General features: G+C 39.3%; 1 protein-coding gene across 2 annotated transcripts in view; it reads left to right on the top strand.

The window, feature by feature from the left end:
- Positions 1-20858, top strand: part of atrnl1a (attractin-like 1a) — a 163324-nt gene extending 142466 nt beyond the window's left edge. For both annotated transcript variants that reach the window (XM_041260693.1, XM_041260692.1), the window contains exons 28-29: positions 11091-11205; positions 18467-20858. In XM_041260693.1, coding sequence (XP_041116627.1) covers positions 11091-11205; positions 18467-18591 — 240 coding nt within the window. In that variant the 3' untranslated portion in view covers positions 18592-20858. The remainder of the gene's footprint in view (positions 1-11090; positions 11206-18466) is intronic.
- The last annotated feature ends 622 nt before the right edge of the window (positions 20859-21480 follow it).

Raw genomic sequence — 21480 nt, 5'->3', positions numbered from 1 at the left:
ACCAGCGTTTCTATAGTCAATTCTCTAATCAAGTGTTGGACTCTAATGAAAGGAACTGGTATCTAAACAAGTGTTGGACTCTAATGAAAGGAAAGCTCAAGATAATTTTGAAAGAAAAACTTCCCAAGGTTAGTAAACTCCACTCAAGCCTGCAGACCACTGCAGTAGTGTAGGAGGGATGAATAATGGTACAGGAGAGAACGCCACTCAAAACAGAACCAAGAAACCAATCCAATACACTAAAACAGAACCAGGAAACCAATCCAATACACTCAAAACAGAACCAGGAAACCAATCCAATACACTAAAACAGAACCAGGAAACCAATCCAATACACTCAAAACAGAACCAGGAAACCAATCCAATACACTAAAACAGAACCAGTAAACCAATCCAATACACTAAAACAGAACCAGGAAACCAATCCAATACACTAAAACAGAACCAGTAAACCAATCCAATACACTAAAACAGAACCAGGAAACCAATCCAATACACTAAAACAGAACCAGGAAACCAATCCAATACACTAAAACAGAACCAGGAAACCAATCCAATACACTCAAAACAGAACCAGGAAACCAATCCAATACACTCAAAACAGAACCAGTAAACCAATCCAATACACTAAAACAGAACCAGTAAACCAATCCAATACACTAAAACAGAACCAGGAAACCAATCCAATACACTAAAACAGAACCAGTAAACCAATCCAATACACTAAAACAGAACCAGGAAACCAATCCAATACACTAAAACAGAACCAGGAAACCAATCCAATACACTAAAACAGAACCAGTAAACCAATCCAATACACTAAAACAGAACCAGGAAACCAATCCAATACACTAAAACAGAACCAGGAAACCAATCCAATACACTCAAAACAGAACCAGTAAACCAATCCAATACACTAAAACAGAACCAGGAAACCAATCCAATACACTCAAAACAGAACCAGGAAACCAATCCAATACACTCAAAACAGAACCAGGAAACCAATCCAATACACTCAAAACAGAACCAGTAAACCAATCCAATACACTAAAACAGAACCAGTAAACCAATCCAATACACTCAAAACAGAACCAGTAAACCAATCCAATACACTAAAACAGAACCAGTAAACCAATCCAATACACTCAAAACAGAACCAGGAAACCGATCCAATACTCTAAAACAGAACAAGTAAACCGATCCAATACACTAAAACAGAACCAGTAAACCAATCCAATACACTCAAAACAGAACCAGTAAACCAATCCAATATACTCAAAACAGAACCAGTAAACCAATCCATTACACTCAAAACAGAACCAGGAAACCGATCCATTACACTCAAAACAGAACCAGGAAACCGATCCAATACACTAACTTGCTCATTTATTTTTCAATAGCAGAAACTGTTTAATTAGTCTAAGGTACTCTTTTTGTAAAGTTACTTAATGCTGAAAGACTGTCGGATCAGCCACAGACTATTTTATATATATATTTTTTAATGAAATGCTCATTTCATTTGTGCTTTTCAACATTATTCACAAGGTTTTTTTATCTACCAGTAAGTGAACCTTGGAAATAACAAATTAATAAAAGGGATGCATCTCATATCCAAAAAATAAAAACAATATTTACAAATATTAATTACCATTAATAAAAACAGACTGCAGTTCAGTGGTTACAGTGCATGCAAGATCATTAACCTTGATTCGGCTGTTATGCTGCAGTAGGTCAATTGGCTTTGATCAATGATCTCATTATAGAGAGCCGGGCTGTGGTCTTTATTGCTGTGATAGAGTGCTTGGTGATACTGTGGTTTGATGTGCTACTCTGTTCCATGTGGGGGCGCTTTGTTCCTCTGGCAGCATTGTAGAATGTGAGCACTGATCACTGGAATACAGGACAGCTTGCAGTGTCTGGAATGTTCTAAAATTCTAAAATAGTACTCTCAAAAATACCCCTATACAGTAGAACACTCCAGTGACCATTCCTGTGTTGCCTAGACTGAACTTTCCCTTTTAGTAAACAGGTTGGTGCAGCTGTCTGTGCAAACACCAACCCACGCTACAGCAATCCAATATTATTTTGCACAGTAGCTTTTTAAATTAAAAAAAAACAGAGAGCTCAAACTACAGAAGCTTGAATCTAATATTGAATAAACACTGGTAATGGTGGGCAGTACTTTCATCTCAGGAAACATAAGCACAGCTTGAACACATTAGTTCAGTATGCAGGCATTACTGTGTGTGGAAACACGCACAAGCAATAAAAACAAAGCTTGAAATACATCTGCTCTTTTTCAAATAAACAATATAGCTTTCGGTTTCATACAGATTTAATACGGCCTGCCAAGGGATATTACTGCAGAAAACCCTCCGTTTCAGGGAGAAAAAAAATTAACTTAAGATGTCCTATTAAGGAGCTGAATAAGTCAGAGGATTTCTATTGCGTTTAAACTTTTCCATCCACTTCAACAGGAACGTCAAGGCTCTTGCATTCAGAGTGAGACATACTCATTTATAGGTTGTCTCACAGACTTGCTTTCACACATGGAAAACACAAAAACTCAAGTGTCGATTTTATATTTAGGAATGACAAATAGTGTTTCACAGTTCTAGGACAATGACCGAGCATGGCAAGCCAGTATCAGGTAGTTTCAAACTATTTCCTTCTGGTTTTGTCCTCTCATCGTGAACAAAAACCCTTCATCAAATATCTCACGCTTTGAGATCATCCAGCCCTGGCATCTGTGCTTTAATGTGAAGAGCTTTCGTTATGAGGAATGCAATTGTCACATATTGCCTATACTGGAAACATAAGATGCACTGTATGATGAAGGATCTGTAATAACACCACACTTCCTTTAAATCAACCAGTTAAAACTAACTCTCTTGCAGGTGTATGCCTTTAGTCCATAATATCCAGCAAAGGAGAAATGTATGGCCATAATTAGCAAATAAATGAAGTGAAGGAATGAAAAGTAATAGAGCTGATGGTGTAATATGGTATAGTCATTAAGCGTGCACTAGGATAAAAAGTGTCTGAGCTAACGCCATTCCTAATGACTGCAAATCACTCCGAGTGCTTTTGATTTATGCATCCGGTGTGCTTACCCTAATTAATTTGGACATAAAGTGCTTTGGTCTTAATGCTTGTATCACCGACTTCTGCCGAAATTAATCTTTGGGAGTACTCTATCGTTTCTGTGAGGGGGAATGTTTACCATAATCTCAGTTCCGCAATGGATGAAGAAGCAGCCCTTAATGAATATTAAAAGGAAATGTGCAAACAAGCGAGCCGCACTTCAATGCATTTCTGAACGCAACTCTCCCGGGGCAATAAATCGTTGTTAATTGGATCATTGGTAAATATTAGTTAAACCTAGTGAAGAAAATCCCACAAAATAAGTCATCGCTGGATGCTGAGGAATAAGCCAGTCAGAGACATGAGGGTTCATTGCACCTGTTTGTATTGCCAAGAATTAATTGCAAGATTGCAAACAAGCAGTGTTTAGAATCACAGAGAAAATACTCAAGTTTCTGCCCAAGTGCATCACTGTAGTAATCTTCCATGGAGACATGCTTTTCAACATGAAAGTGAGGAAAATACTGGAGCCAAATCCCTGACTCCAATAAATAATGTTTTCCGATGCAGCAATGTGTTAACACCATGCTTTCCTCTAATAACTGCAGTGTGGTGCTGGGTCTGTAGTGGATGGTACACACATGCTGTGCTGTGAGTTTTACACAATAGAGACGAGTGACTTGGTGAGAAAGGCATCAGTCATATATTTTATTTCAGGGGAAGACTTTTGAAGTGTACAGATTGAAGCTCATGGGGGGGAGAGAGCAGGAATTGTATTGCTTAAATGAACATGTGTTTAAAATACACAACAGTAAAACCGTGAATGTGAACTGTGTTTAATCACGTGTCTTTCAGAACCCCAGACTCATTTCATTCTCTGTAATGAATATCAATAGGAAAAGGATCCGCTCCAGATCGCTCTGTCCATTAACCAGCCATTTCCTCCAGGAAATCTGATCAATAACCGTGTTTGTTATAGCTGTTATCACTATGGGGGGATCTCAGCAGAATGCCCAAGGTTTGTGTTTTTTGTTTTATATATCAGGGGTGTTTAATTGTATTGAATAGCTCTCCTTCTTTTGGAATCCCACCAAGAAACCAACATGAATATTACAATCATAGGTCCCAGATTTCATCAGCTGGAATGCTGGTCCAGACTATTTGCTGCGGATAAGTCACATTTAATATAAATGATTGTTTGTTTTTTTGCAGCGTGCAATTTGAAAGCAGACACAGTGCCTCGTTGTAATTGAAGCGTTCTCTCATGCTCATGATTAACAAAAGCTATTGAGTTCATCTCACTGTGGCCTATTCTAATAGCTACTTGAGAATAGTTCAATTTTTAATTTCTGGACTTAATTAACGATTTCTTGTTCTCCAAGTCATTACACTTCTCTTAATTGTGGATTGGCAAGTCAACTGCAAGTCCTCTATTTTGTAATTTGTCATAGCTGTCAGTGGAGTTGTTGAACTGTTACTGCCCTCTGATATAACAGCTTGAAAAAAAAGAGTTCCTTTGACATAGTGCTCGTGCTTGTATGTGCTTCTGCACAAGCATTTCTTTAACAAAATATTTAAGGAGCAGAACAGAGGTGAGAAATCAGATAGATGCAAAGTGAGAAGCAGTCACATAGGGATAACATTTTTTAAGCTCTAAGGTGCAGGTAGAAGCACTTGACATTTTGTGCTTTTTACCTCACCCAGAAAATCCCAAAAGCCTGTGTTCTTGTAACTTTGATTGCATCTCAGCACAGTGCCAGTGTAGGACAGGTTTTAGTTCTCTCATTGTTTAATGTTTTTGCAGGGGTGGAATTAAGACCTATTGGATAGAAGTTTAATCCATTCCAGGTTTTAATATGAGCTTGATCAGCCACAGTGTATAAGTAACAAGCTGCTTTGATCAAACCGCTATGCAGCAGGATTCCTGTTCCCAGCCCTGGTTTAGAATGCTATTCTGCCTGCATGTACGCTGTGGGTCGTTTGCATTGGTGTTACTGAATCTGAGAATGCATGAGAAATCAGACAGGCCTGAAGGGGAGAATGTTAGATTAGCTGTTTAAAGGTATGTGACCTGGTTAACGTGCAGAAGGAATCCAGGGGACCAATACTGCAGTTAAAAAAAAAAAAAAACTCTCTTACCGCTATAAAATGGAACCTGATGAGACTTTTAAAAGTAAATCACGCAACAGATCTAGACAAATATCACCTTTGTAAATGCAATTTGTCAATGTGCAAGACAGGGCAACAGTCTGCAATTAGCTGAATCACTTCATTGTGTTTCCTCAGGATTCCCACTGATTTACATGAGTGAAGGCAGTCCATCTGTTGCGAGGGCTATCCTGTCAGCATGCTGCTTGATTTCTAAATGCTTTAAAACATTTTAAGAGCTATGCCCTTTAAAAAAAAAAAAAAAAAAAAAAAAATGTGCAATATATTCTTTTAAAGTTGACTCAGATTGTACAAGAAAGCTCTATAAATGTACTTGACAAGTATGGAGCCAATCCCAGTATATTCCTCATGTGGTTTCTCTTCCTTTCTCTTTCTTTCTGCAAAAACATAAAGAATCCTTGTGTGCTCAATAGATTGGCTTTGTATCAATACCATGTATATTTTCCTTCAATATTATTATTATTATTATTTGAAACCCTATAGTGTACATGTTACCACATGTTGCTATGGTCTTACATCACCCTATATAAAAATCTATTAAATACTTTACTACTATTATGGATTCCGGTAGACTTTTGCGATATCATTTTCTAGTTTATTTGATTACATGATGTTAAATAAAACATTTACATTGAATTAATAGTTTTTATTACTATTATGTCTCAATCCTAAAATTCCAGGTGATGCAAATCTTTTGGCCAGAGTTGAACAGTTCTACATATTTGAGTCTCGAACACTTAATATCACAGTGTGAGCCAGACAAGTACCATGTGCTCTCAATAGCTCATCCTAGCAAATGCTTAGCAGCCCTAGTCTAGACAGAGAAAGCATTCACTCTGCTTTATTTCAAGCACCGTCTCCCTCACAGACTGCAGCTCTTGAGACGAGAGCTCCCCTCCCAGGGACAGAAGGCACCATACAGAATCAATTAATTAGAAAATTAGCAGCCCCCAGCTGGGAGTTAATAAGGGAATGGAACTACATCTGGGCTCAGGGTAGCATCCCACCAGCATCCACCATTCATTTACAACATAGGGCCCTGGAACCCTTGAGAGAGTCATTGGGAGGACATGTGATCATTCAGCTGGTTACTGTCTAACCAGTGATGGATGAAAGAGGCCAGGAGTACAGGCTCTGGCAGTGTCTTCTGACTGGTTAGCATGAGGGTTGTGGGCCTTGTCAGATTTGCACATATTTCTTTTATTGCTCTGAGCACACTTTTAAACTCAGGGGAGACGTCAAAGAAGGACAGAGATGTTTTAAACTCCTGTAAGTGGATTGTTCGTGCGCTGGACTTGCAACATATCCAGACAACTTTTAATAATCATGAAAATCACACAGACTCATTTCATTTGAAGTTTTAACGAATCAGAGCAGTGATAGTGCTCCGTCTGTTCATTAAATGCTTAAAAATGGATTGGGTGATTGCAGACCACAGGAAATCCCAAGCAATAGGCAGTCTGGGTGATTCCAGTGCTTCTACAGGTTTAACAGCATTAATACTTCAACACAGTAATACAGATATGGTTATCACATACTCAGCCCTTAGGCTAGACATACAAACCACTAAAGTGCCCATCGCTAAATCCTAAAACATCCAATCTATCACTCTCCAAAGCTACAATATACTTCTTATAGCAATGCATCAATATAAATGAGATATAAATTCAAAATTGATCTTACCTTCCACTATATGGAAGTGTAGTTGTAGAATGTAATGTAAAAAGCAGAGATTCTAAACACGACCAAACAGCAACCAGCTTTCTCAGAGAACTTCAGAGCATGGATCATGCAACTTGTAAGATCAAGTTGAGTGATAGTTGATTAGGATTTTACTTGGTTTTTTGCTATGCTTCTTACGTCAGAAGACCCAGTTAAATCTAATTGTTTGTGCTATTTTGACAGCTCTTATATATGTGTGAATAATATATTTCAGAAGGTAACGGTGACTCCCTTTTCAAAATGAATTGAATATGAGCTCATGGTTCACTGTCTTACACCCCCCCTTTCTCAAGAAATTAGGTGATCTGAAGTTCACAGGGTCCTTGCTACCAAATACAAGTATATGTGTATATATGAGGGGTATTTCTTTAATACATAACACCAGCTTGCACTAGATAGATAGATAGATAGATAGATAGATAGATATGGATATATAGAGAATACATATATAGAAATGTTTTCTAATATACAACACTCGCTCTATTTAATCATTCCAACCCAGTTTCAAAATATATTTTCCATTGCTTCATGTATAGATGTGTTTTAACAAAATATTGGACAAAGACTGTAGGAGTTTATCACTGAGCCTTTGAATAAAACCACTAAGCATACAGTGGCCAGGCCATTTATTTTCATTTATAACAGTCTCATATTAACTGTACTGTGCTTGGACTAAGCCTGACCTCTCTCTCTGTTTCTAAAAAAGCCCTGTGCAAGCAGTTTTCAGACACCTTGTTTACCTGCCAAGGCTAGTTCTTTTTTTTTCTTTTTTTTTTTTTTTTTTTTTAATTAATATGAAACTCTACTGTAAGCGCTTTTCAAAATTCACCACATGAAGTAATTTTTGGCCGGATTCAAGAGAGCCTCGGACCAGTATCTTCTCGGATAAGAGAAAAGTTTACATCCTTATTTTCTTAATATAATGAGGTACATACTCCTGTTTTTCTTAAAGCACCTTCTGTTGGTTATCATTCAAGGTTGATACGCAGCAAATACAAATCCCATTTTTAAGAGCCAACAGCAAAACCCTGCTTTGAGGTGCCAAAGACTAAGCCTTATCATTTGAAGGTCTAATGCCCTTCCAGAATTCTACTGTGTGTCTGAGACAGACTTTTAAATCTTTCACTTTTAAACTCTACAGTTTCCCTGTAAGTAAATACCTCTGTTTATTACTGCAGTAAAATTTAAATTAGTGCAACACTGTATTTTTGGCTCACAATTAAAGTCGCTATTTTCGTGATAAGAACTGATGCTGTAGACAACTTTTCTAATTTAAATGAAATGCTCGCTTTGGCTGCCAAGTTTTCATTAATTTCTATAATATAATAAAGAGAACGGACATTTCACCATAAAACACTCCCTTATTCTGTTAACAAAGGGTATTTTGTTTGTTAATTTTAAAAAAAGGTCACTCATTATAGAAAGACCTTCAAAACTGCCAGTTTATCAACGAAACCTGCTTCAACAGCCAAAACCTGTTTTTTCATGCCCAGCACCACTCTGCTACAAGAAGGTAAAGGCAAGGTCACCAATTTAATTATTTCTTTTAGTAGGTCCACTGTATACTGCAATTATTGAATTCAGTTTACACTTTATTGTCTTATATTGAAACTTAACAATTCCTCTGTTATAATCAAACATTTACACTTATATTCTGTCTGAATTATTGTGAGGGCTGTGGCAGCGTGTGCTCCGTGCAAGACGTGACCTTTCCAAATTACTACTACAACAATCCCGGATGCTACTTTTAAGTTTGTTTTTGTTCCACCCAGCTGCCATTGGATATTTTCATTTGCCCAAAGACTGAGCAACTCCCAGACCTCATCATCGCTCCATAACACTAGTCATTTATTTTTTATTTTTTTTATAACTGTGAACCTTGCCCCTTGAAGTTTGTTTTTGGCTACTGTCATGCGAGGTGAGCGCTTCGTCCTGGGTTGAAAATTCTCAGCCCTACATTCTGTGAGAGATCAGTTCACCCCAGTTTGACAGTTCCGTCTCGGGTTGAAACTGGCAACGTGAAAGCACTTGCTGTAAAGCACTAAAGACATGTTGCTGCTCTAGTTGTCTGTTGCTAAATGGCTCTTGAATGATGAATGCATGGGGCTTATTACTTGGATACCCCCATATCTCGTTAAAAATGCCTCCTAACAAAATAACACGATTAGGTTGTGTCAAACAACAAAATAGACCATTAGAACTATCACATGGGTCAAGATTCACACTGAACTTGTGTTTACTAACTTGCAGTGACTGCACTGTGTGTACACAGTGCTCTGTGAAGACGAGATGCCTGCACCTACTGTATTGCAGTGAAAGAAGCCATCAGTCACCAGCTAATCCACACAATAATACAAAGAGAATGTCATTGTGAGATGACAAACGCACACACACACACCACTGGCATGACTCGAGCAGGCTGTATGCTGCACTATCAATTTCTGAAGCCACGAAAAGAACTATATTCTTTATGAAACCTCATTTAAAGTGTGAATCTGCTGTACTGCACACACTTTCAAGTAAATCTCCTTCATGCTTTTGAGCAGTACTTTAAGAGTTTGTTTTGAAAAATGAATGTCTGATCACAGATTATATTTTTGCCTGCAACAATTTGCTCATACTGTCAAGCTATTTCAACAAAGTCAGAACACAACTTTTGCAGGCAGCTGTAATTGTACCTCTTTACACCTTAATTCTTCAAAGTTCAATTTGCTGAGTGCTTTTTGGCACAGAGTAGTGGCAATTAAATGTGACGCAGATTTTGTTGTTGTTAGAGATAATTGGCTGTTTGAAAAAGTACAGTCTTGAAAATGTCTTCATTTCTTCCCTGGCAAAACCTCCACAATTGTCACTATATTTTGTGTGTATGTTTGGGAATACATAACATTGCATCTGTAGCAGTAAGGTCTGATCCAAAGCTGCATTAACTATGCAATGGCAGTGGCATATCCCTCACACACACACACACACACACACACACACACACACACACACAAACATAGAGAGATAAAAATTGGACATGTACAGCTACCTAATTATTTTTTCATGCTTAAAATTGTATGACCTTGTTCTCAGAAATCTGTGTTGATCAGCAGCAAGTCCCTGTAGGTCTGTGGGCTGTTATACTTAAATCATGAGACGGATGGGAAGCGTTACATCTTTGGCACTAGCATTTCCTTTTAAATGTCAGCAATGTAATTTTTTTCAGGATGCCTTTGATCGTGTCTTCAAACAAAAAAAACTGAAAGTAAGGGGAAAAAAACAGAAATTTGAACACAAGTTTTTGACTCTAATGCCGTGGTGTGTTTGGGGATGTACTTATCAGAGTTCTGCAAAAAAGGGGAACAACACCCTGAACCACAGAGCAGTGCACAGGTCTGAATACAGAGGAATAACACCATGAACCACAGAGCAGTGCATAGGTCTGAATACAGAGGAATAACACCCTGAACCACAGAGCAGTGCACAGGTCTGAATACAGAGGAATAACACCCTGAACCACAGAGCAGTGCATAGGTCTGAATACAGAGGAATAACACCCTGAACCACAGAGCAGTGCATAGGTCTGAATACAGAGGAATAACACCCTGAACCACAGAGCAGTGCACAGGTCTGAATACAGAGGAACAACATCCTGAACCACAGAGCAGTGATGATATGCATAAATTGGATTTCTTTAATCAATTACAAAAGTTAGTATGAAAATGTTTCTATAAAAAAAAAAACACACATGTCTGCATCTCAAAACATAGCCCATATTATAAATTAATTCAATACACCTCATAAGCAAAAAACAAACATTAATGAACACACTTAACATGTGAATATCCCAGAAGCATGTACTTTATTTAAAATACTGAACTTTTACCATCTGTTGTTAGTATCACATCTGCCAGAAGAGCAGTCACATGACCTTAACACTGAGCTTTTGCCAGAACGCTCACTCGGCGCCCTGCCTCCGGATAGGCAATCTGTTCATTCTGAACTGCGAATTTGTGTTTTGATTGACAGTCTGCCAATACTCCCTTGCTACGGTTTATTTTTTCCAGTGGAGTAAACGCAGGGCAATTCCAGAAAAGTCGTGTTAACTTGTTTCAATATTTCTGTTTGTGCAGGGAGCCCCGAAGCCGATTGCTGTAGAGCCCTGCTCCGGAAACAAGGCAGCGGTGCTGACCGTGTTCATGCGTCTCCCAAGAGGCTCGTCGGAGGCACCGCCTCCTGGCCAGTCCGGTAAGATCTACGCTTCTCCCACTACATGCAGTGCAAAACTATTGAGTGTTTGGAGAGGTGAACACGTTCCTGCTGTAAAGCTGAACACTGCTTTGATTTAGTGGTTTCAAAACCAAGACTGGATCACTGCCTTACCTTGGTTTACATGGTAGTATTTTTCTCATCTATTACAAACCATTCACTTTCATTGAGATTTCACACCCTGTGACAAGGTGGGAATAACAAACATCACAAAGGGTCCAGTCACAACACAACACATTCTGCCAATGCTTCTGATTCAGAGCAGAATTGGCAACTGACTATATATTGAAAAACAGAAAAAGTTGTCATTGCTAGAACTAGAAGACTAAAGCTGGGAGATGTTTCATTAAAAAGTACATCTATGTCTCAATGTTAAAACACAATCTCCAGTTGAGAAGTTTAAATCAGATATTTTTTTAATCTGATTTTAGAATAAATTATTTTACATTGTGCATAAATAGCAGTCTGCTGTCTAATACACAATCAGGTTTTTTTTAGTTTTTTACTTTTGGCAGTGTAGTCTGACATGCCATCTGTGCCTGCCCTTGACGAAGACCAGGGATTTATTTTTCAATGTAAGACAGAAACAGCAGCACCTGTATATGTCCTGTTTAAATAAATCTCTTTCACAAATTGGATGAGGTCATGTCCTCACCAAACGGAGCCCAAGCTGGTGTTCTTTCATGTTAGCTTACAGGATCTTGTTTTATTTGCAATTCACTACATCCTCTGTGTTTGATTAAGATGCCTTCCACATACTGTATATATGCTATATATAGTCTATACGTTCATGTTACAAAACACAAATATATGTACAGGTGCACTCCGCTTATAATGGACTCCAAGCGAAGTAGGAAAACAATTTGAAATGCTGTATTCAACTGCAAACACTAATTTAAATATGTACTCTGTGTAGACTGGCATAAATGTTATAAAATGTTCGTTGTCGAGCGGCCATTTTGAAAATAGCTTTGAAACAGACTTTAAAAAGTTGTGAGTGTAAAAAGTTGTCAGGATGTTGACGATGTAAAGAAGTTGCAGGCACTTTATTTAAACAATCTGTAGGAACACGTGGCGACGTGTAACGCTATACTTTTCGAAACCCCGCTACTTACTCTTTTAAGGTAAAAAAAATAATAATAAAGTGTGTACAAGTGTGCAGTGTCATGGTTGCACAGTTTGTTTTTTTCATACACAGATGTATGGAGAGTATAGTTTGATATTTCATTTGGTGCATGTCATCTTTTGCATTTTTTTATTTTAATATAACTAGAGGGAATAGATATACACTCCATTCAATTGAAGCCAGCTGGGGCATCTGTAAAAACCAAACAAAGGCATTGAGGCCAATTATACAAAGCGCTGCTTGTTCTCTATGTTGAGCATGATGGGAGGTGTTATGTGCTCTCTGCGTTTACCTAGGTAATTGCATATTGAATCAGCAAGCTGTAGGATGGTGCACATTTACTCTGCAGCAGCAGGAGTGCCAAGTACTTAGCATCATCATGATCTCACTGAAAGCACTACAAGCAGCACTGGTGCTTCAGGGATTAGATTTTTTGTTTCTTACAGGGAGCTTTTAAATGTATTTTATGTCGTCTCCATATTCTAGAATCTGAATTTTTGGGAAACACACACTTCTGTTGAACTTTGTATTGAGTATTGTATCCCCATTATTTTAATGTATGTTAGAGATTTGTTATTAAGCTTTGCTGTCCGTATCAAATTCAGCCCTAGGCTTGGTTTTGATAGCTGCGAGTGTGCAGAGAAATGTCCTTACAAAGTCACAACCCCAATAGCAATCTCAGATGGAATAGCCAATAGGGTTTTGAATCTGGTAAACGTAGGTCAAACAGAGCATATCATGAGAATCAGTGCTTCACTTCTAGACTTTTATTTCTGTTGTATTTTTCAATAAATACAGGCGTCAGATCGAATCCTGTACCTGAACAAAATAAAAAAAAAGAAAACACGTCAAGGATCTGAGCAAAGATGAAACATGATGTGGAAGAGTTGAAGCATCCCCTGAATAAAGGGCTGTATAGTTCAAGAGGGCAGTGGGGGCAGCATCCTGTCATTATTGATCCCTTTGATTTTTGTTTTTTTGGACGAAGTTGCTTGAAGTACCTAAAACATTCATGAACTGGGTGTACTTACTTCAAGGAGAATTTTACATTAGTTTGTTTTTGATTCCAGATTGGTTGTCTGTACTTATGGACCACTTTAGCGCCTAATGGAATCGACTGGAAATAGATTTTGCTACGTCTGTTGTTGTTTGGGGGGGGGGGGGGGGGGGGGGGGGGGGGGTGGGGGGCCATTTGAGAAATAAATAAACACAACCCTTTGATTCAAAAGTTTCATAATTGCTGTAGTTTTCCTCCAAGGGTTTGCTCTATTGTTTGTCATTTGATGTTTTGATCATTGTGAGCTGTAATAGACATGCCCCTCCAGTTACAGATATGTGTGAGCTGTAATAGACATGCCTGTCCAGTTATAGATATGTGTGAGCTGTAATAGACATGCCTGTCCAGTTATAGATATGTGTGAGCTGTAATAGACATGCCCCATGCCCCTCCAGTTATAGATATGGGTGAGCTGTAATAGACATGCCCCTCCAGTTATAGATATGGGTGAGCTGTAATAGACATGCCCGTCCAGTTATAGATATGGGTGAGCTGTAATAGACATGCCCCTCCAGTTATAGATATGTGTGAGCTGTAATAGACATGCCCCTCCAGTTATAGATATGGGTGAGCTGTAATAGACATGCCCCTCCAGTTATAGATATGTGAGAGCTGTAATAGACATGCCCCTCCAGTTATAGATATGGGTGAGCTGTAATAGACATGCCTGTCCAGTTATAGATATGTGTGAGCTGTAATAGACATGCCCCTCCAGTTAGATATGGGTGAGCTGTAATAGACATGCCCCTCCAGTTATAGATATGTGTGAGCTGTAATAGACATGCCCCTCCAGTTATAGATATGTGTGAGCTGTAATAGACATGCCCCTCCAGTTATAGATATGTGAGAGCTGTAATAGAAGTGCTCCTGTTTGGATTTGGAGGGTCCTGGTGTTGGGGATCACTTTGCAAAGGAAAAACGCTGGGCTGCCTGTTATCTCCTCGTGTGTTTTGAAGGTGGATTACTAAAAAAGTATGTTGAACACAAATGACTTAGAACTGTCATGCATTGAAGAAAAAAAAACAAACATCATGTTGCAGCTATTGCCTGCTCCACTCCGCTGCAAGTGTCTGGTTAACTGTAGCCCTGATGAGTTCAGTATTGCATTCATATATCACACAAACACAATCTTTAGTCTTGCATGTGGCTTGAGACCTACTTTATCCACTGCAGACCTCAGTGTATTGAATGTAGTTAGTATATTGCATGGGGGTCTGGAAATGTTAGCTACCTGTGGAAGTTATCTTCTTTCACTGTTTAATGAATAGAAAAGGTTCTTCTACTGGGGAAAAAAACTGTATCAGGTTTTCTTGTATTGCACCGGCCTTGAAAATGTATTTAATGTTAATCGCACATTTCAGTCAGTTTATAGATGTATATAAAGGTATGGTTATTATTGTTGAGGCTTATAGTTTATATTTTAATGTGTCTTTGTTTATGAATCTGTAAGACATTGACACAGACATAGTAAACCTGAATATAAAAAGTATGTCTAAAGCACAAGACCGTGGTACAAAAAGAAAAACAATTTGGAGAAACCGCAGAAGATGTGGCTAATGGAAAAATCTTTACTGGTCAGCAAAAACTGAAAACTGAACCTGATGGATTACAATTAGTAATCAAAATGACATCACAATGAAACTGTACCCCTTTGTTACCATGGAGATCAGAGGTAAATTCAGTTAGTGCCTATGTTGGAAATGGCCTGTTGTTTCCCATCACTTAGCACACAGAGAGAGAGAATACATCATTTCCCATCCTTTATTATTTTTGAACTCATGAGCTTTGTGTAGTGATACTTAATAGCTTCTGAAAGGGACTTTTCTGCAACTTTGTGGTTTGGTTTTGTGTGCGTAACCGGTACAACGAAACCTTGTTATTAGGGCCAGTCAAGGGAGTGACACAAAGGGTTCTTAACACGGAAAGGCTTTGCTATTGAGGGTAGCTCTTGTAGCAAATCAATACCACAGGTTGTAGGGTTTGTTTAGGATCTTGCTTTAGTCCACACAGTGAATTGCTTTACACTTTATTGAACAGTTTATCCATTCCTGTTGTAATTTGCTCGTTTAGTTTCTCAAGGAGTAAGCATCCACTGTAGCACTTTTATTCATGTTATCCATTTTCAGGCTGGTTTATCAAAGCAGGCATTGCAAGGCATTACATCAATGAGTCAGGCAGGTTAACAGTATTCCAGTTCAATACAGCCAGGAGCTGGTTGAGAAAAACTTTTGAGCTTCATATACAAGTGAATCCAGTCATGCTGCTGGAAGCTTCATAATAATGCCATTTAAAGCCATGGTTTAACTAGTTATCAGATAAATATTAATTTGAGGTCAATGCACATTCTTGTTATGAAGCTGCTGATGATTCAGAAAGCTCTTTGAGAAGCTGGTTATTGATAAAGTAAAGCTCCTGGATACAAGATGAACAACCTGGCAGGGTTTCTTATCAAACTCCCTCTTTTTAAAAAAAGACTCAAATGAGCAGTGCATTGTGTATGATAATATATACTGCATGTGTGTATACTGTTCCTTTTGAAGCTGAGACAGGGTCTTTATGTTTTAAAGCTACATCGTCCAATGGTTTTTAAATTGGGTTAAAATCCAGCTTAAGTCATTAGTCTACATCACAAAATAAACGTGGTATTCTGCAGTCTCTACCCACTGTAGTGCTGATCAGAGCAGTGAGGAATGAACATGGTATTCTGCAGTCTCTACCCACTGTAGTGCTGATCAGAGCAGTGAGGAATGAACATGGTATTCTACAGTCTCTACCCACTGTAGTGCTGATCAGAGCAGTGAGGAATGAACATGGTATTCTGCAGTCTCTACCCACTGTAGTGCTGATCAGAGCAGTGAGGAATGAACATGGTATTCTGCAGCCTCTACCCACTGTAGTGCAGATCAGAGCAGTGAGGAATGAACATGGTATTCTGCAGCCTCTACCCACTGTAGTGCTGATCAGTGCAGTGAGGGTGGAATAAACATGGTAATGGGGGGGGGGGGGGGGGGGGCATTCGTGTCAGGATTATGGGGAGCTTGCATTAGAACATACAGCCAGGTTCTGTTGCTCGTCTCATAATGCTGGTCTGGGATACCACAGCTCTATACTCTACAGAGCAGTTTGAGATCAATTCTAATTCCTTTTTAAAATTAATTCCAATTCCCATTCCGTTTTAATCAATTCTAACACAAAATTGCAATTAGCAGAATTGTGTATAAATGAGCTTCTCACAGTGGCAACACAGTATTCAATTCCAGACACTGTTAGTCAATGAAACTGGCTTTAAATGAAAGCAGCTGAAAAATAACAACAGTTATTATGTCTCTAAAATCTCAATTCCAATTCTTTCGAAGGAATTGGAATTAGTATTCGGAATTGATTTTAATAAAGGAACTGACTATAGAATAGCTTGACTATGGAATAGCCTTTCTGCTGTATCGTTTGCTGATGTTAAAAACAATTCTGATTCTGTGTTACACCTGCAGTGCTTCAGGTAGAAAGCTGCTTTCTGTGGCACAATCATTTCAGAACTTAAATGTTATTTAGTTCAAACAGATCTTTTATTATTCAGATTAGAAGGGGAATTGCTTTTCTCTCAAAGGAGGTAAAATATGAAATAGCATGGAAGAGTGAAGGCGTGCAGATCCCCAGCCCTGAGCCGAGGTACACCTTGTAATAAATATTTAAAGGGCAGCACTTTTATTCAGCCTCAAGTTGTTGTCTGATGGAAATCCAGCCTGCCTGGAGCATCTGTGCATCATCTTGACGTGGTAAATGCAATTCCTTTAGACTGGCAGTCTGAAATAATGAATTGTTCCCCCAGTTAATTCTATTGCTTTGATAACAAGGAACTGTACTGGGCCCAGAGAACACAATAAGTGAATTTCAGAGTTGATTTGTGTGACGTTTTGAAAAATGATCTTGTGGGGTGACCCAGTTTTAATAGAAGACGAGCAGCATGCCAGCCCCAGTGCAGTGCAAGTGAGAGAAACTCTGGCTGCAGTCCTGTAATATTGTAGTGGGCAGCGCGATACGTGTCCAGCCAAGCTCTGAATGAAAAAGTGAATTAGGGTAACTCTTCCCCTTCCTCCACTCAGTATATATTTGTACAGTACGCCTGGTAAGTAGTTCAAATGTATTTTTTCCCTACATTTAGACATGGGTTTCTTTTTTTAAAAGGTCACCTTTTGAATCACAGAGCCTCAGGAAAGCGGAGTTCTCTGTTTTCGTAGGAGACCAGAAGTCATTACCATGGGATAATAGGTTAAATGATGGGGGGTTTTCTTGCTGTGTCGAGTGATGATTAAGCTGGAAAGGGTTAAAATGAGCTTTCACCTTTACATTAAAGAAACATCTGCACTGACTGGTGCATCGTCTAGGAAAGCTGTACCGGAATGTTTTAAGGCTGATGAAAGCAGCTTTACCAGAATCGGTACTACAGAGGTGGGTTTCAGACGTTTTCTTGCACGCTGATGTTTTGCATTGTAATTGCTGCTAAAATGTTCTAACTACGAAAAGGAGGTTCAATCTGCCTAGATTTAACACAGCAGCAACACCCAAGATTTAGCACTGTGATGGTAGTTTGACAGATCTTTCTACTTTCTCACAGCAATTCCTGTTAATAAACAAGACTTTCGAGCAAGGACTTTGGTCTCAGATCTTTAGGGGACAGCAGCTCACAGCTTGTATTCTCTGATTATGAGGTGCTTGTACTGTTAGTCTCTCTCCCCTTCTGATCACGGTTGCAGCTGTTGGGAGCTATCAGTATATTTTAGGATCACATGCTGAAATATAGCCCCACAGGCTTTGGGGAGTTAGGAATCCAAGTAGAAACATGAGCCTGTAACTCAACATGGGGTTCATTGTGGATAATTGAAATCTGACCCCATCCTCTTGTGATTTAGGGATAGGGTGGGCAGAGTGATTGCATTGTCAATTACAAACCCCCACACCGATGGGCTTATATTTCAGTTCAGGACCCTTGCATATATAGATGGTGGTTCAGGTTCTAGATACGCTTCATCTTGTGTATGTTCTTGTCATTTTGTCTCCAGGTCTGGCTATTGCCAGCGCCCTCATTGACATCTCACAGCAGAAACCCATGGACTGCAAAGAGAAGAGCTCGGGAGTACGGAATCGAAAGCAGCCCCCTCCAACACATCAAGGGACTTGTGTCTGAACAAGAGGGGGAAGTGCACCTGTGCAGTCTGGAGCTGGCTTTCTCTTTACATGGCTTTGGACAGCAGTGGTGCTGCAGCCTCTGGTTCTTGAGAGGTCAATAACGAAACTGTATTACGTATTGTGCCCTGTTAATCTCCATGCATACGGTCAGTAGTGCTCATGAAACAGTGACCCCTTCTGAAGAGCACTGGTTTGGAGAGGCTCGCTTGAAGAGTATCTGTTAGGAAACAAGGACACATCATCCCAGACCTTCCACTTGTTCTGATGAAAGGCAACAATTGCGAGAGAGATTTAGTGATTAAAAAGGTTGTCTGTAGGTTGAATTTGAAAACCAAAACAGGCTTTAATGACAATAGCTTGTAAAATGGGTCAGACTAGTCTTTTCCACATACCTTCTTTTTGAAAAAATTAAATATGCGTAGCATTTGGGGTTTGCTAAATTTGGGACAAGCATGATTTTTTTCTAGGGATCGTCATGGTCAGTTAAACCCTGAAACAGTGATGCAAAGCTTCCTTATCCTTCCGTTTCAGTCGGTTCAGTCAACTCTCAGATTTTTAACACACAATTGTTAAAATTCATTTTTAAACAATTCATTTTTAAACAACATTCATGTAACTTCCAAAATGGGTGTACACAAGGGAAGCTCCCAGCAGTGAGTCCTAGTACAGGCTCAGTCCACCGCAAATCACAGTCCCTACACCTTCCACAGCATTCAGAACTGCAAAGAGCTTCTTATTAAAACTGGTCCATCTCAGCCACAGTCCCTACACCTTCCACAGCATTCAGAACTGCAAAGAGCTTCTTATTAAAACTGGTCCATCTCAGCCACAGTCCCTACACCTTCCACAGCGTTCAGAACTGCAAAGAGCTTCTTATTAAAACTGGTCCATCTCAACCACAGTCCCTACACCTTCCACAGCGTTCAGAACTGCAAAGAGCTTCTTATTAAAACTGGTCCATCTCAACCACAGTCCCTACACCTTCCACAGCGTTCAGAACTGCAAAGAGCTTCTTATTAAAACTGGTCCATCTCAACCACAGTCCCTACACCTTCCACAGCGTTCAGAACTGCAAAGAGCTTCTTATTAAAACTGGTCCATCTCAACCACAGTCCCTACACCTTCCACAGCGTTCAGAACTGCAAAGAGCTTCTTATTAAAACTGGTCCATCTCAGCCACAGTCCCTACACCTTCCACAGCGTTCAGAACTGCAAAGAGCTTCTTATTAAAACTGGTCCATCTCAGCCACAGTCCCTACACCTTCCACAGCGTTCAGAACTGCAAAGAGCTTCTTATTAAAACTGGTCCATCTCAGCCACAGTCCCTACACCTTCCACAGCGTTCAGAACTGCAAAGAGCTTCTTATTAAAACTGGTCCATCTCAACCACAGTCCCTACACCTTCCACAGCGTTCAGAACTGCAAAGAGCTTCTTATTAAAACTGGTCCATCTCAACCACAGTCCCTACACCTTCCACAGCGTTCAGAACTGCAAAGAGCTTCTTATTAAAACTGGTCCATCTCAACCACAGTCCCTACACCTTCCACAGCGTTCAGAACTGCAAAGAGCTTCTTATTAAAACTGGTCCATCTCAACCACAGTCCCTACACCTTCCACAGCGTTCAGAACTGCAAAGAGCTTCTTATTAAAACTGGTCCATCTCAACCACAGTCCCTACACCTTCCACAGCGTTCAGAACTGCAAAGAGCTTCTTATTAAAACTGGTCCATCTCAACCACAGTCCCTACACCTTCCACAGCATTCACAACTGCAAAGAACTTCTACCCTCAGTGACCATTAACTGCATTTGCAAAATGTGGCAACTAATGGATGTCATGGTCTTAATCATGCTTATGGCAGGGACGCTGGTTTAGTTGCTATGAGAGAGTAATGGGTACTGCGTCCTAGCAACCAGCTGCTTGCATATGTGCCACAGCGCAAGTATGCCTTGAGCATGAGAATATGGTGTTTTGGGTATGAAGTGAAGGATATTTAAGAAATACCTGATGTCTGCTACTTATTTTTTATGTTGCTTTTTGTTTTGTTTTTAATTCAGGAAGGTAATGGTCCTATCTACAGTGGAGTTACATGCATGCCGTAGTGGTGTCCTACTGTATCTGTGATATTAAACTATGTGTCCATGATTTTTTATTGAATGATGCAAAAGGCCATTCCGAATCTGAAGTACATATCATAATATATTAAGTACTTAATGTATTGTTAGGTCCATAATCCAAAATAAAACCTGCTTTCGTTAACACACATTGCCTTTGTAATGTATGTTTTTTTACCTAATGGGAATAAACAACTGATTTAATGCATATTAAGTACAAAAGGCCTTGTTAAGTAGGTGTTCAGTGCAAACACTGTACTACAAAACAGAATCTTTATTGGACAAAACTCCAACCCTAATACTTTTTGGATACTACGTATGCAAGTAGTTTTATGCATACATAAGTAGATAAAAACTCATGGGCCCATTCTTGTGTAAACTGTAACAATCTCAGCAATGTGTACCTTGTGTGTATATTGCTAAAGAGAAGGAGATTCCATGCATGTAGACTGAGAACTGTAGGTATTCCACAAATGAACATGGTGTTGTTTACAACATTCTTCATGAGTGAGATAAACACGGCTCTCCACGAATGTTCTTGGGGATAATCTGCTGAGGGCAAGCCAACTCCAAAAGCCAAGGCGTCTCTTTAAGAAACTGACAAGTAATGTTAAGAGGGCATGTATGGAGCAACAGGTTCCCTTTGAAATCAAGCCGTAATGTTAGTGGAAAATGTGCATGTAAAAGAGGTTGTACAGATCACTTTAAATGACTCCTTGTTTTATGTAAAATTCCACGTGGGCAATAGAGAATAAGTGTGAAGGATCTTGATG

This window comes from Polyodon spathula, chromosome 10, assembly GCF_017654505.1.
Source record: "Polyodon spathula isolate WHYD16114869_AA chromosome 10, ASM1765450v1, whole genome shotgun sequence".
NCBI lineage: Eukaryota > Metazoa > Chordata > Actinopteri > Acipenseriformes > Polyodontidae > Polyodon > Polyodon spathula.
Note: the sequence above shows the minus strand (reverse complement) of the source record. Positions and strands in the feature narration are given on the sequence as shown.